The sequence below is a fragment of the Dysidea avara genome, chromosome 8, assembly GCF_963678975.1.
Source record: "Dysidea avara chromosome 8, odDysAvar1.4, whole genome shotgun sequence".
NCBI classification, from domain to species: Eukaryota; Metazoa; Porifera; class Demospongiae; order Dictyoceratida; family Dysideidae; genus Dysidea; species Dysidea avara.
In genome coordinates this window covers 28964025-28979024 of record NC_089279.1, presented here as the reverse complement: position 1 = coordinate 28979024, position 15000 = coordinate 28964025, and the positions used below count along the sequence as shown (strand labels likewise).

General features: G+C 36.5%; 1 protein-coding gene across 1 annotated transcript in view; it reads left to right on the top strand.

Annotated features, from left to right (window-relative positions):
• Positions 1 to 13255: 13255 nt before the first annotated feature.
• Positions 13256 to 15000, top strand: part of LOC136263180 (uncharacterized) — a 7759-nt gene continuing 6014 nt past the window's right edge. The window contains exon 1 of the mRNA XM_066057689.1: positions 13256 to 13489. Coding sequence (XP_065913761.1) covers positions 13446 to 13489 — 44 coding nt within the window. The 5' untranslated portion in view covers positions 13256 to 13445. The remainder of the gene's footprint in view (positions 13490 to 15000) is intronic.

The following is a 15000-nucleotide window of genomic DNA, read 5'->3' as shown; positions in this document are numbered from 1 at the left end:
GATTGACCTTAAGTTGTAGTGTCAGGTCATGGTTGTGAGTATAAAGTGCTTGATCATGAAACTGCATATTTTCATTTTTGCCACAATTAGTGCTGAAACCTCCTTAAGGATTAAATATACTAGTGTCATAAGTTGCACATTACTGTGTGAATGTGCGGCTTATAGTACTGTAGAAAGCGTATGTATACACTGTAGAAAGCGTATGTATACACTGTAGAAAGCAACAAATTGAGTCGATCATCACTTTCTACAGTGTATATATGCAACAGATTGCATGCCGTCATCTACGTATATGAAATGGTCACCATTTATTGTATGTAAGCTATAAAAGACCCTTATTCCTACTTTCCCGTCACCACCCACATCAATTTTAAAGTAGCCATGCTCTGGGTTTGAACAAAAACTAATGGGTCTGGATCTTTTCTGTGTTTAACGATGATCTGTGTATTCACAGGCTTTAAGTACGTAGTGTATATATTTAATAGTTGTAACATATATAGACACAAGTGTTCTGCCTGATATGTCTCCCCAAGCCAAAGGTCTGCCTGATAGGTAGATCTCGGCTTCACCACTTTAGGTAGACATATCAGGTAGACCATCCATGCTGTGTCACATAATAGTTGTAACATGTGGACTCGTGGTCTACCTAATATGTCATAAGTGCATCAACTAGAGTTCAGGGATCTCTGAGTTCAGTTGCGAGGGAGGCACTCATGGTCTATCTGATATGTCTACCCTCAGGCTTTGGGTAGACATATCAAGCAGTGCTGTGTCACATATAGTTGCAACATGTGCACTTGTGGTGGTCTACCTGATATCAACCCTGGTCATGAGGGTAGGCATATTAGGTAGACCACAAGTGACAATTCAGGGATACTAACCATTCAAGGTTCCTTGATGTGTCTGGGAAACTAACATGTCACCTTCCCTGATATGTCAGGGAAGGAGATCCCTGATATATATGTCAGGGAAGGAGACTGATTTTTCCAGACAATTCAGGGAAGGGAAACTAACCTTCCCTGACAATTCTGGGAGACTGACCTTCCCAGACAATTCAGAAAAAACTTACTTCCCTGATATATCAGGGAAACTCGGGATCTTTTGCAAATGAACTCCAATTAATGCACTTATGACACATCAGGAAGACCACGAGTGCACATGTTACAACTATTATGTGACACAGTTTGTCCCTTGGACTTCAGGTAGACATATCATGCAGCCCTTGGGCTTTGGGTAGACATATCATGCTGCCCTTAGACTTCAGGTAGAGATATTAGGCAGACCACTCGTGGCCATGTTACATCTATTACACATATATGATTACATCATAAGTGCATCAATTAGAGTTCAAGGAGTAAAGCAGCCCAGTGGGTATAGACAGTACTCCTATTTCCCAGCTGCAAAACCAGGAGACAGTTGAGGAAACTGATCAAAAGCAGCCTTCGGCCAATTGCAAAGCTGTCCTTCGGCCAATTTCAAAGCTGTCCTTCCTGGTTAAAAATATCAATGCAAAATGCATACATATGTGTAGCTAGTTATATGCACATGTAGCCAGGTAGTTTTAAAGTTGCCACTGACTAGATATCTGTGGACAAAGATTGTACTACATCGTCATGCAGACTCATTCAAAGAGAGAGCTAACAGAGGAGATGTGTATGGCATGGATACAGTGGAAATGACTTTGCATGTACAAACATACCAGCAAAAATACATAAAATTAATAATGCAGCAGTTCATTTGCAAAGCCAACACCAATATTAGACGTATACATTTATATAGACTACCATTTTAGTGGAGTATTCAGTTCAATTACAGGTGACTGCAGCTATATATGCGTAGTTTACACAAAGTCGCAGACTAAAAGTACAGCTATCATTGCTGATACAGAAAGTGAAGAACTGTGTGCACGCACAAAACTGTATCATGTAAGTTGTATATATATTAAGAAAAAAATTGGTCATGGTCTTTATTTGTCTTGTCCTATTAGTGGCTCTTGAAATTCCTTGTAATTAAATGCAACTTCTGGTACAACATTTCGTAATTCCATGATATATTCAGATTTAGGTGGCTCTGGATAGAGTAAACTGCAACAGGGTTTTGACTTCAGCTTTGCAAACAGTTTGGAGAAACAAGAAACACTTTTAACTCTTTCTTGCATAAGATATAGATGCAAAATAGTAAACTGTATTATGGCTATACCCACCAGTGTGTAGACTGCAATGGAGTTCGAAGTAGTGTACCATGAAGCTGTGAAGACTGCTTGAAGATTAAAAATTAACATAAGTTCTTGAAAATTGTTATCTTTGTATTTGAATGGATGGTGTAAGCCGAAAAGACACTCCATTACTCCAAGTATAAGAATACTTATCATTATGTTAGTGTTCCTATCAAGAGCTGATATTCCATAAAATACTGCTCTTAACAGTAATTGCATACCAGTCCAATAATAGAATTTGTCCTTGTATGGGCCTAGGTAAACATCTAGTAGTGGCTTAAAATGATTTATACATTTAAATTGTGACGAAGTCCTTGTAAATATTAGAACTGTATTGAATGGTAATAGTATCAGGAATAGAACAAGACACACAATGAACAGTACAATGAACTTTAGTCCAAATAGTGAAACTTCTGTATCAACTGACCACACCATTGTAGTGTTGTTGCTGGGAAAACTAGTTATTGTGGAATAAGAGAACAAGACACTGGTTACAGTACGTAATATCTTAGTATAGGACAATAGGAATAGTGTAGCAAGAACTGGTAGTGCTCTGTGTGCAGTGAGCCTCTGTATTCTAGTAGAGTATTGACTTGTTATGATGAGTAATGTAGCAATAAAGATGAGGTAAATGGGAAATATCAGTTGTAGCCACATTTTAGCATAGTCATCCATACCATTGTAAAGGCACACTTCAATACCCAAATCAAGGTTAAGAAATGAAGTTAGTACATAGACATACTTTGTCGGTTCATAGTGGGGGAAGAATACAGGGCCATTAATACCCACAATGTTGGCATAAAAAATTAATCCATTCATGTTTCCATCAACAGTAAAATCAAAAATAAAAAGAAGGAAAATAAAACCAATACCCACAAGGATAAAAGGCAACAGGAGCAATAGGTAGTAATTGGAGCATTGTTTACATTGAGAAGTACCAAACACTGTACTGAGACCTTCTTTACATCTTCCACACAACAGACCAGTTCTGTTAAACTGACACTGAGTGTCAGGAATGGAGAGGTTGAGGTGTGATGAGTAAGGTAGACATAGTCAAATGGACAATGTGAGGACACTTGATAAGTATGACAGTTTTCTGTAATTATTTGGCCAATTATCCAACCTCTAGCTGGATGAAGTACTGTATGAGAATCTATGTTGCAACTTTCTGTTGAAGGTACTACTGGTTTCAAGATTGGATCACACTGGCAAATTTGCAGTATTTTATTCAATGCAAATCCTAATGGACATGATGAAATTTTAATACGATATACATCCTTAAAATGATGATTGATTGCATATGGATTTTCTGATAAATATTCGTATGTTATTGCTGTTCCACCTAAAAATATGTTACAGCTATGTCCATCCCTATACAATATACTTTTAAATTCTATCTTAGTGCAAGTGTCCGGAACAAGTGATATTATGTGATTCTTGATGCTGTGACTTCTGCATGCTCTTTTGAGGTCATTATCGACATGTACTCTAACCAGGTCATTATTGTCATCATTAAGTTTGACTAATATACTTAGCATATATGTTTGTCCAGGGTAAACTGGTCCCAACTCATCGATTGAGCAATTGTAATGTTGGTCATCTGTACAATAGCAGGCAAAATTAGGTTCATTTTGTTTTACTGCCATTGAGTTGTTGACATAATGTATGATTTTTTTGTTTACTTCAAAAGGATCTGATTGCATAAAATATGATTCTTCCATCCAATCACAATGTGATGTTGAAAAGCATTTGTTGTATACTAGATCTCCAATGTTATCTTGCAGCAGAATTGAATAATTGTGTTTGTGATTATGTGGTGAACTGGTTATGATTCTCTCTGGAAGCATTGCCCACATTTCATATTGGAATGAGCACAAAAAGCTATTTTTATCATCAAATTTAGCTGCATAGAACACTACTGAAAAATTGTTTGCTATTATGTCAAGTTTGACGTTCTGTTCTCCTAGTAAAATGTATTCCATCACAATGCAGTACTTTGCTTGATTTAGTGAAAATGTAATATGGTCAGTAATATGAATTATACTGTCAACTGAAAGTATAATAGCTGTATGATTTGTTATTTTGGTAAATATTACAGATTCCATGAGAATAACATGAGTGTTTTTCACCCACAATACAGAATTACCATCTTTAAGTCCTGAGAATGATGAATTTTGAATAATAACTCCCAGTGTCCTTTCATCCCATGATTTTTTTACATATGTTCTAATGATCACAGATGAGTTTATGTTACCAAATCTGCAGTGATCCATCATAATTTGTGATATTTGAAACCCATCTGAAATTACCAATATTAATCCTGAACCAGGTTTTACAGCATTGATGTTGTCAAACATGCAGTCTTCAAAATTTATGAAATTAGGAAATGTCAGGTTGGATACAGTTTTGATTATTGTGATTGCAATAACATTTTCAGTGACTGTCACCCCTGTTAACTCCATTTCTATAAGCGTACTAAATTAGCACCTTTGCTGGTTGAACATAAAATGTTGATTGCTTTATCCAAGCTCAGTTTTATTTGATCTATATATACTTTAACTAAATGATAGTGTTCATAAAAGAGAATTTCTATGGCTCTGTGTTTGTGTGAGTAGTGTCCCATGTGATTGTAGTTTAGTATCACCACAAAACTGTAATTTCTTGTCATGTTATGAATTATTAGTAAATGGTTGGACATGATATTGATTAAAAGATTTTCTTTAACAGCATTAGCTAGTACCACTCCACACTGGTAGTACTGACATACAAATAGGGAATCTGACAGCACAACCCCTGAACAGTTATAAATAGCTAAAGTTGCAAGGGGTGCAAGTAAGTCCTTTTCTTGAGAAACTCCGCATTCATTTACACTTAACCATCTGATATATATTTCATCTGAACTGCTTATGAATACATGAGCTGATCTTGTGCAGTAAATAATTGTATCGTTCATTTTTTTCTGTCATTACCACGTAATGTTAAGTTATGAACATCTTGAATAACCAGGTCAGTTAGAAGGTGATGCTTACCTGGTAGGAATACTAGTTGAGCTTGAGAAATGAAATATTTCTCAGAGTTATTAAGGTAGTGCTGCAGGGTATTGTTTACATCATTGGTATCCACGTAGTAATCATCAGGTACCACATAATGTACAACACTATTTGTGGTATATGCCAAACATGTGACCATCAGTAATAGCAAATATATGTAATACATCTCCTCTGAAGAATGACATACACTTTCACAGGTTAAATTAAACTCCACATGATCATGTACGTGTATATTCATGCTTTTATTGTAGATGTGTCAACTTTAAAATCACCAGATGTGGTTGTTGTGTACTTGACGAAAGCTTCAAAAACAAACCTTTCAAACACACAACACTGAATCTCTGCAATTTGAAACCTGTTGTGTACAAGTGCAGCTGTACATACTGTAGCTATTGTAAACAAAACAAAATCAAATTGTTGTTGCCTACTCCATGTTACAGGATATGCAGGCACAGACCTCACTCCTTCACATCATGTAATAGGGCATGCGATCATATCTCAGTAGCTACCAAAATCTATTCCATAACTTGAATTACTCAACCAATTCAACATTAAATATTTTAATATTGCTAAAAGTTGCAAGTTCACAACATGTTGTCTTAAAATGATACAAGACCTGAAAGTTTTAAAAGCCAAGAAAATTGTACGTATGTTCCCTTAACATACACTGTTTTCACAGGCCATGTATATTGTTAGTTTCATTATCAGCTATAAACAAGCATAAAACAAAAACACTAGTAGATTTCACAGTACCATATATGTAAAGGAGATTTCAGTATTAACAGTCATCACAAAACAATAAGAATATGTGAACGTGTAACATGCAAGCATTTTTGCACCTATGCATAGAACAGTGTAATGATGTAAAACTGAAAATGCCACTTAAGGTTGAACATGTAGTGGCATCGTCCTGGAACTATCACAGGAAGGAAAAGGACAGATTAATAGACAAAATATGTGCCACAAATTCAGCACAAGGGAAAACATGGACATTTACAATATAGTTACACTTATTCTATGCAGCTAGATACTTAATATCACTATAATGTCTAGAATCAATCAGAACTTTTCTTCCCAATTAACTGGGCAATTTATTAATTGTTTTAGTAATTTTCCAAGTTCAAGACATGTCTTATGGACTAAATCCTGATTGAGTCACATAAAATGTTGGAGAGAAAAAGCCAAAACAAAACTGCTTCCAGCAGTGAGCTAGTAAAGTTGTGCCTTAAATGTACTATGGTAAATCCAATTATTAACCACCCTTTGTGAAAAAGCGGTGCTATCGTTCAGCCAAAAATTAGCGTTAAACCACTTCTTGTAGCACAATTGTTTATTATATAGATATTATAGAAAGAGCATCCACTTTATGCTCCCTCTAATCATCTTATTATCATATCTATTATACATCTTGTATACAACAAACTAAGGGCTCTCAACCTCTGAGACTTTTTAAGTTGTGGTTGCATACACAAACAAATTCAAAGCAAGACCTTCGGTTTCCACGTACACATGGTCATGCCAATCCATGATGGCCATTATAACCAGATGATAGCCTTATGAGACAAGAGATTCTAGCTTGTCCATATAAACTACAGTTATATAGTGCTATAAGTGTGTCAATTGTATATGACAACTACACTTTGTAAATAGACTATAGCTAGCTGTTAGCCAGTTTGTGGAAACCTTATTACATACTTAAAATATACAACAAGTCTCTATCCAAGTATTTGTCAATAAAGTAACCAGAAATAGTGAGGAACGAGTTGATTATCATGTTGATGCCTGCTTTTTAAGTATATTCACACACATACTGTATCACTACAAACATGAGTAGTGGCTACAATGTTATAAGGTTTCACTATGAGTGCAATTAGATCCCACAATCAAATTTGTATGATTATAAATTTTAAGTATGTAGCTGCAAAAAGTGTCTGATGTCCAGCTATAAGCTGTGGTCAGATATTATTGAACCTGGCAGCAGTTTAAACCCTGCATAAAGCACTTTGACATATCTGATAATTCAATCCTAGAGGGTGAAAAGCCTCAAACTTATAGCGTAATTATGTAATACCCCACAACTTTGAATAGTCTGGGTGGAGGTTGGTGCTCACCTAAGAGTGCTGTATTAACCTTTTGTGAAATCACCACCTGAAAACAGCAAAAGGGCTTCCTACTTCAGGACAAAATTGGCCACCAAATATTTATGGTAAAAACCAACCAGAGTTTCCACACATCATCTGATTCTTAAAACACATAAAGCACAGCATACGAGTCATGCAACTTTCGCATGTATAGCATGACTTGCACTCAGCAACAACTTCTTAACCCTGTTAGCCACACTATATTTACAGGTGAAGTGATTTGGTCTTAGTGGATGCAAGAAGATATTCTGATAGAGTAGAATTAAAGTATTGTAAACAGTAAACACTTTGTATATGCCACAAATTAAATGCACATTGTTAAGGCTCACAGTTTACACACTATTTATACACACTCAGTACTGAAGTATTTTAGCAGCTGTACATCCACAATGATCAGGATGTCCTTCATATGGTCCATAGTAGTTCTTCACAATCCACACCTCATCCTCCACCGTGTCAGATATTGCTATCATTTGTTCCCATGCAGCGTATGTGAGTACCATTGAACACTTTCAGACGACCATAACCATGTTTACCTGGTGACCATGAACAATAAGCTGACCAAGGACCTGATCATGAACAACGAAATAAACATACAACAATCACAAACACTCTATAACACCACTGCCGGTTCCACTGTGGTATAATGCTGGAACCTGGCCACTATATTTGAAATGTTGTTGATCATATTTTTAATGGTGAAAAATGGATTGACAGGGAAAAGCCGGAAATAGACATCAAAAGTCTATTTCCTCAGTCTGGTGACTTTTTACATACTCTTTATGGACATTTACTTAGTTAATTATTTTTCCCCTCGTTTTATGTTGTAGTTATGTATGTGTATTAAATGTAAGTTTTGTTGTTGTAATTGTATTATGTATGTATGCATTGTGTGGTGTACTATTGTATGTGTGTCTCTCTGCCAAGGAGGAACGGCTATGGCCAATTGGTGGAGTATTAACCAATCAATCAATTAATCAATAACTCTAGATACATATATATACATACGGTATTACCCATAGCAAAACATCAGTACCCTATTTGTAATATAGATTTGCTACTATGATAATCCTCACTTTTGTACCAAGTGACCTGCCTAGCGTGGTCACCTGTTTAACAATGTCAGGAAATTTTGTCACAAAGGCAAGCCCATACCTAGCTGTTGTTAATTTCTGATTGACTCATTATTCAAACAATTAAATTAAAAGTCTTTTTATCATAATCCTCCATTTGTGGTTGATAAATGGCTTTTAATCAAAACAGTAAAAGAAACGGTGAAACATGGTAAACTGTTCCACTACATGGTTGCTTTACAGCAGAAAAAATGCTGGCCAAAACTAGTCTTGTGACAAAAAAATTGGCAAAAGTGTTGTATGGGTCTCGTATAAATGATTTGATCCAAACTCAAGTGGTGGCTCAAAAGAAATTGGAGTATGATTAATATACTGGCGATGTATCATGATGAGTGCTCTGTACTGCATTAGTAGGTTAAATGGCAACCATAATTGGGGTTGAATGTCAGAAACATGATCAAACTTTTGCACACCACAAGTAACTCTAACTGCCTGATTGCACAGACTTTGTAATTTATAGTCTGTTGTGTCCATTTTATAGTGCATTTTTGATCTGTAAATCTGGGAGCAATTTTTTAACCTTCCTGTGACATCACCAAACAGTGTAGCTGAGCCAAGTGTTCAGGACAATACCAGTGTATCTGATTGGTCTTGAGTTATAGTATCAGTTTTGTTTCAAGTCATGGTTGTGAGTATATAATGTGTTCAGGTCAGGAGTAATGTGTTATTGTGATAATTTCTAATAAATAACTATTACTATAAACAATTCTCAGTGGCATGCATATAATTGATTCTGTACCGTATATGTTGCATGAAAGAATTTTCCATCTTTGTTAGGTACAAGACAATAGTTAGAGCTGAATACCAAAAAAAAAAATATGTTAATTTACAGCTATTCCATGTGGATCACCATCACCAGATCATGTATGTAGATCCAAACTTGTGTACAAAATTTCTAAATTTGTCACAACTTGAAGAATTATTACCACTATTAGTACACACTGTAAGTCATTTGGATCAATAGTGATACTCAGTGGATAACACAACTCATCACCATGGATAATGAACTTGCCAATGTAATCACCATCCAGTGTAAACCTGTATATGCAGCCATGTCTACCGTCAACCACAAGTAACTAATCATTACTAATAACTGCAACATCACCTGCTAGGATCACCCAACTTTCTACTCCCATAAGTCTGGTGGAATGTACCATCAGTAAGAAATGCTATAAAGCAAACCTACAGGATGACCATCAATAATGATCAACACGTGAAGATAGGAGGTGTTGTTTTAGTCCATGATAACACAAAGAGAGTCAATTGAAAGCTTGCTGTCATTAAGTCAGTAAACAAGGAAGTAGATGGCATGATACGCTCAGCCAACATTCACACAGCTACTGGGAGGACAAACTGTCCCATCACCAACTATAACTATATCACTTGAAGTGTCAACAACTTAGCTGACAGCAAAGCAATCTAAGGCTTACCTGTACCCTGTAAGAGACCAATGAGGGAAGCAGGACAAATGCAGGTCAAGGAGTGGTTAACATCCCTATGTGGCCTAATGTATGGACAGCAACTGATTAGCTTAATAGTAACCATTGTACCTGTATTCATGTATGTATGTATGTATGTATGCATGTATGTATGTATTGTGGCCTGTTCACATGTGTTAGTCTTAATAGTGTGAACATGTGTTGGTATCGCATCTTTCAATCTCATCTGATAGACATTACAGTATCCCCCACACACCAATGAGTCAATGACACTCAAGTTAGATGCTGTAATCATGATAATCCTTTCTACAGGTAAATGACAGTCAATTTTGGAGCAGTAAAATGGACAATGACCATAAGTTCTGAGATGCTATCCTATTAAATTCTGTGAAAAGGCTACACCTGTGAACACAGGGAGACAGAAACATGAAACTAAAACTGAGCTGTTGACACCTACTCCATGTACATATATATGTTGACAATATGTTAGTTTCTAGCTTTGAACAAGCATAAAAAACAATACTGAGAACAATAGCACTTAGTCCTTAAGGAGGTTTTGGTATTGATTGTGACAAAACTGAAAATAAGCAATTTCATAATCAAGCACCTATTCCTTCTCACCATAAATAGAAGCCATAATGATGTATAGAACAGTACACCCTTTTCTCAACTTACACATGAGCCAAACCACACAAGCCTGCTGTTCATAGGTGGATCTGGGAGACACTATTTGGGGAAGAAAGTTTTAGTGTTTATTCCAATAAAAGGAGAAGAATGGAATTTTAGTACACCAAGTTATATTCATTTGCATAACTTATGGTTAGTATACTGGATGATTGAAGATAAACTTTCAAAGACTCTACTTGTATTATCTTCTTAAAATTAAACCTCCTAAATTTGAATTTGGGATCACTACGTATTTAGCTATCAAAGTGTATGCTTTGCAAAGCATATAGCTAACAACTTTTCTGAGATAAACCTGTTTGATGGTAAAAACAAAATAAGGTATATATAGCATTGCAAGAATGATCAATCAATGACATTAGAATTGTGACTGTTCTGTTAAAGTAGTGACTGCTCTATTAGAGCATCTCAATCTTAACACAAAAATTCAAACTTATTTGCCTCACTTTCTTTAGTGTACATGCAGTTTATAACTGTAAAGTACATTTATAACTGTTGTCTTTTGCACATTGGCTTTCTGTACTTCTGAATACAGTATGAATGCATGATTCCTTTTTCTGGTGTCAGTATTGCATTGTAAGTCCAAGAGAAGGGCTGGGGGACCCCTCTTGGTCCCTCCCTCAGATCACCTTTACTGTAATTTCTGATTATCTAATAGATATTATTATCAGCAAAAACCCACAAGTCTTCCTGAACTGTTTCCAACCGACTTGTTATTGCACTGGGAGGATGATTTTTTATGCAAGCTCCAAGCACTGCTACAGGCAAAATTACTCAATATGCAAACTGACATTAAAAAGTACACAATCTTATGTTTACTTATAATATTGCACAACCAAGGCCACTCCCAGTTAGGCTTAAGCCAGTTAGGATTAAGCCAATTATGCTTTGAAAATAGCCTATTATGCTCAGGGCCATCAGGAGAATCCAAGAAAATTTAGGGGGCGCGGGACAAATAAAGAATGTGGGGCCCTATAACTACAGTTATATATGGATAATGTAGCTTTGGGATCTGGGGCCCAGGGTAAATTGCCCCAGTTGCCCCCCCCCCCCCCGTCAGCGGCCCTGATTATGCTTATGAGCAGTGCTCAAAAATCCAGCCTATTATGCTCAAAATTATGCTCTTATAATAATAATAATAAAATAGATTATCATCTAGAATTGACTGTTTTATTAAAGTATATATCAACCTTTCCTGACTGTACGTATTAGAGTAATTAAGTGACTGTTCTATTATAGCATCTTGATCTTATTTTCGAGAAGTCTGAATAATCAACTGTGAAATATCATTGTGCATTTTCTTGATATTATTAACTGCTCTGTATTTTTGGCATGCACATTGCGCTTTTAATTAAAAATCTTGAAAATCATTCAGAAATCACTGTCTGAGTACATACGTACTTTATAGATGTACAAATGCTCAGCTCCGATCCTTTCTGTTAACACTAGTGATTCATAATTAAAACTGTGAAACATCAAACTGTATTTAATTGTTGGATAGAATATTTATAGGAAGAGAGGTTTCCAACACCCCCTGACCAGTGTCTAGTTATAGTTGTGGGGGTTAGTCTTAGCATGCAATTAAGGGATTGAATAATTTAATCATTTGAGATTACATGTATATGAATTAACACATTATAATTATTTGATTGGCGTGTGCACCCAGAACATTGAACAAACAAGCTAAATTCATGGAAACTGAAGTATGGATATAAAAGTGAAGCTGCTGTAAGCACCACAACTTCAGTGAAGGTCTGAGGGCCATGGCCAGGAATTTTCACTTCAATATAAGGCTGTTAATATGTGAATTTAGTTGATTACAATTTACAATGCTTAAATGTTGTATGATAATACATTAACTGATTCAGTGTTATATTGACTGCTCTATTAGAGCATTTCGATCTCTCTAAGCAGGTGATTGCTGTTAGCTGTGCAAGTTTGGCTTTTAAACCGTGCCAACGTGGCGTTTTATACCTACATGCATGAATATAGTAGTATAGTAGATCGAGGCTTTGTGAAGATTTCAGTTGAGTGCTACTTACTATTATGCTTACGTCACTGTTAGCCTCCTTCGGCCTGGGCCTCAGCCTCCTTGCAGGTCCGTAGAGGGATAGTTGTCGGGGTGTCTTCTTCCATGTTTATGATGAGTAATGGCAAAATGGCCAAACCCTCCTGCCCTCATCCAGTTTTGTACTCAGCCTGGACCAAAAACAGGAATACCACTCAGTGAGAAGGCGGGGTCTGATGATCAAATGAAATGTGGATGGTATAGCTATAGCATTCCACCAATGGGAAACTCTAGCACTGAAGTATTTTTGAGAAAAAGTGAGGTGAAATCTTTCAGGGTTATAGCTTACTCCGGTGTCATATTGATAATCATGATATATAACGACCAAATTGTGACAATGGATTAGCTATACGCTTCTCTGACACTAGCAGTCTAGCTACTGCACCTGGCACACAATCCTAATCCACTTAAATGCATGGAGTTTAACTATCCACTCTCTAACAATTATCTTCAAAACGTCCAGCACATTAATGCTTACTGTATGTAATGTGTATTACATAGAATTACGCATGCGCAGTACTCAAGATTACCTTGGAATGGCCTAACTTATGGTGGTCCAGGAGTCTCCGAGCTGCACAAACTAAACAGCTGCAGGTACACAGAAATATTTGATAATAACAGTCACAGGAAGTGCCGCGGACTATAGCAAAAAAGTTCGTGGCGAAGACGGAACTGTACACTGCGTGGTTTACGCAACTATACTCACTCGAAAATCATGTATATTATTGACTCTGAAGAGATGGCGACGCCCTGGAAAAGGTCAGTTTGTCATTACATAGCTATACTTTTAACCAAGTTGGTTACATGCACATGCATGATGTTAAAAGTGCAGGCATGACCATTAGAATATAGTGCATGGCTAGTGCTGGACTTGTGCCTGAGCTCCTCTGCAGCTATAAAAAATTTCTGTATTAAAGATATATAGCCATATGTAGCTCATGGGTTTAGAGTTTAAATGTAGTTCTATAGTTCATGCAGTACGATAGTACTATAGTAGGGACCACAAATGGACTATGAAAAATATCACCCAAAAAACCAGGCTCATTTTTCCCTGACGATGATGAGGCAGTATTGGTTAGGTAAAACTAAGCCCAAACAAGCCTTCAGATTGGCCCGAAATGGTTTCAAAATGTTGCTATGATTTTTTTAAAGCAGAATTTTCTGCTGACTGACTGACTGATGCCTTCAGACAAGCATAACTCGATAACGGCTAAGGCTATGGGCTTGATTTTTTTCACTGTTCAGCATTGCTTCAGCAGGACACATGCCTTTTGGCTACTGGAGTATGTACAATGCATTCTTCATGTACTTATACCAGTGTCCTCCTTTGTGTCCCATTCATCTTTGCTGACAGCAAAAGGTGTTGATTTGGTGGTATGGCTTCCCTTCATAATGGAAATCATCTGTAATTTCATAGTGGCTACCTTGATTGTGGAGGTGCTTTTTGAACAGTTCTTGATTCGTAATGCTGTGTAATGGGTTGACTGACAACAAAGCATATTGGATTCTTCACTTTTCAGATGACAATTGATAGCTGGGGTGTGTGGCACCATTTCTTTGTTTTGGCATGTGTGCATGGGTTCACCAGTCAGTCATAATAATTTTATTTCACAAAAAGAGTTGACAAAGTACACAAAAATTTTGAAATTTTCAACTAGAGTAGGGACCATTAGCATATTGATAAAAAGTACTGAAACAAGCTGGGAGTAGTGCATAATATTAAATCATAGTGAAGTGTTATATACCTACTGTGCATTTCCAATTGTGGTAGCTATCTTGAGCACAGTAGGGATAAAACACTTTTAATTGTTTTACTGTGATTTAATATCGTGCACTACTCCAGCTTGTTTCAGTACTTTTTATTGATGTGTTATGGTCCCTCTTTAGCCATTTTTTTGTGTACTTGCATTGATTTCCAAAAATTTGCATTTTAGATATGTACAACAACTGTGCCTATCTACAGATATGCCAAGCAGTTTATGCAAAGCAGGAGCTTATAAGCGCTAAAGGTGCAAGAAAGTGTGACACTAATAATGGGTTTAACCAGGAGTAAATAATGGAGAAGAGAGTATCTAACTTAGCGTTGTTTGAAATGAGCCAGTTTTGACTGAAGCCCTTTGACACCTGTGGTCATGAGGTACTTAAATCGTCTCCCATTATTTACTCTTGGTTTTACCATGCAAGACTTCTTCTAAGGTGCAACATTGCCTTATTTGGAACACCAAAAATCCGCAGGCCATCTGTTGTTGGTTTGGTTACATAAGCAGTTA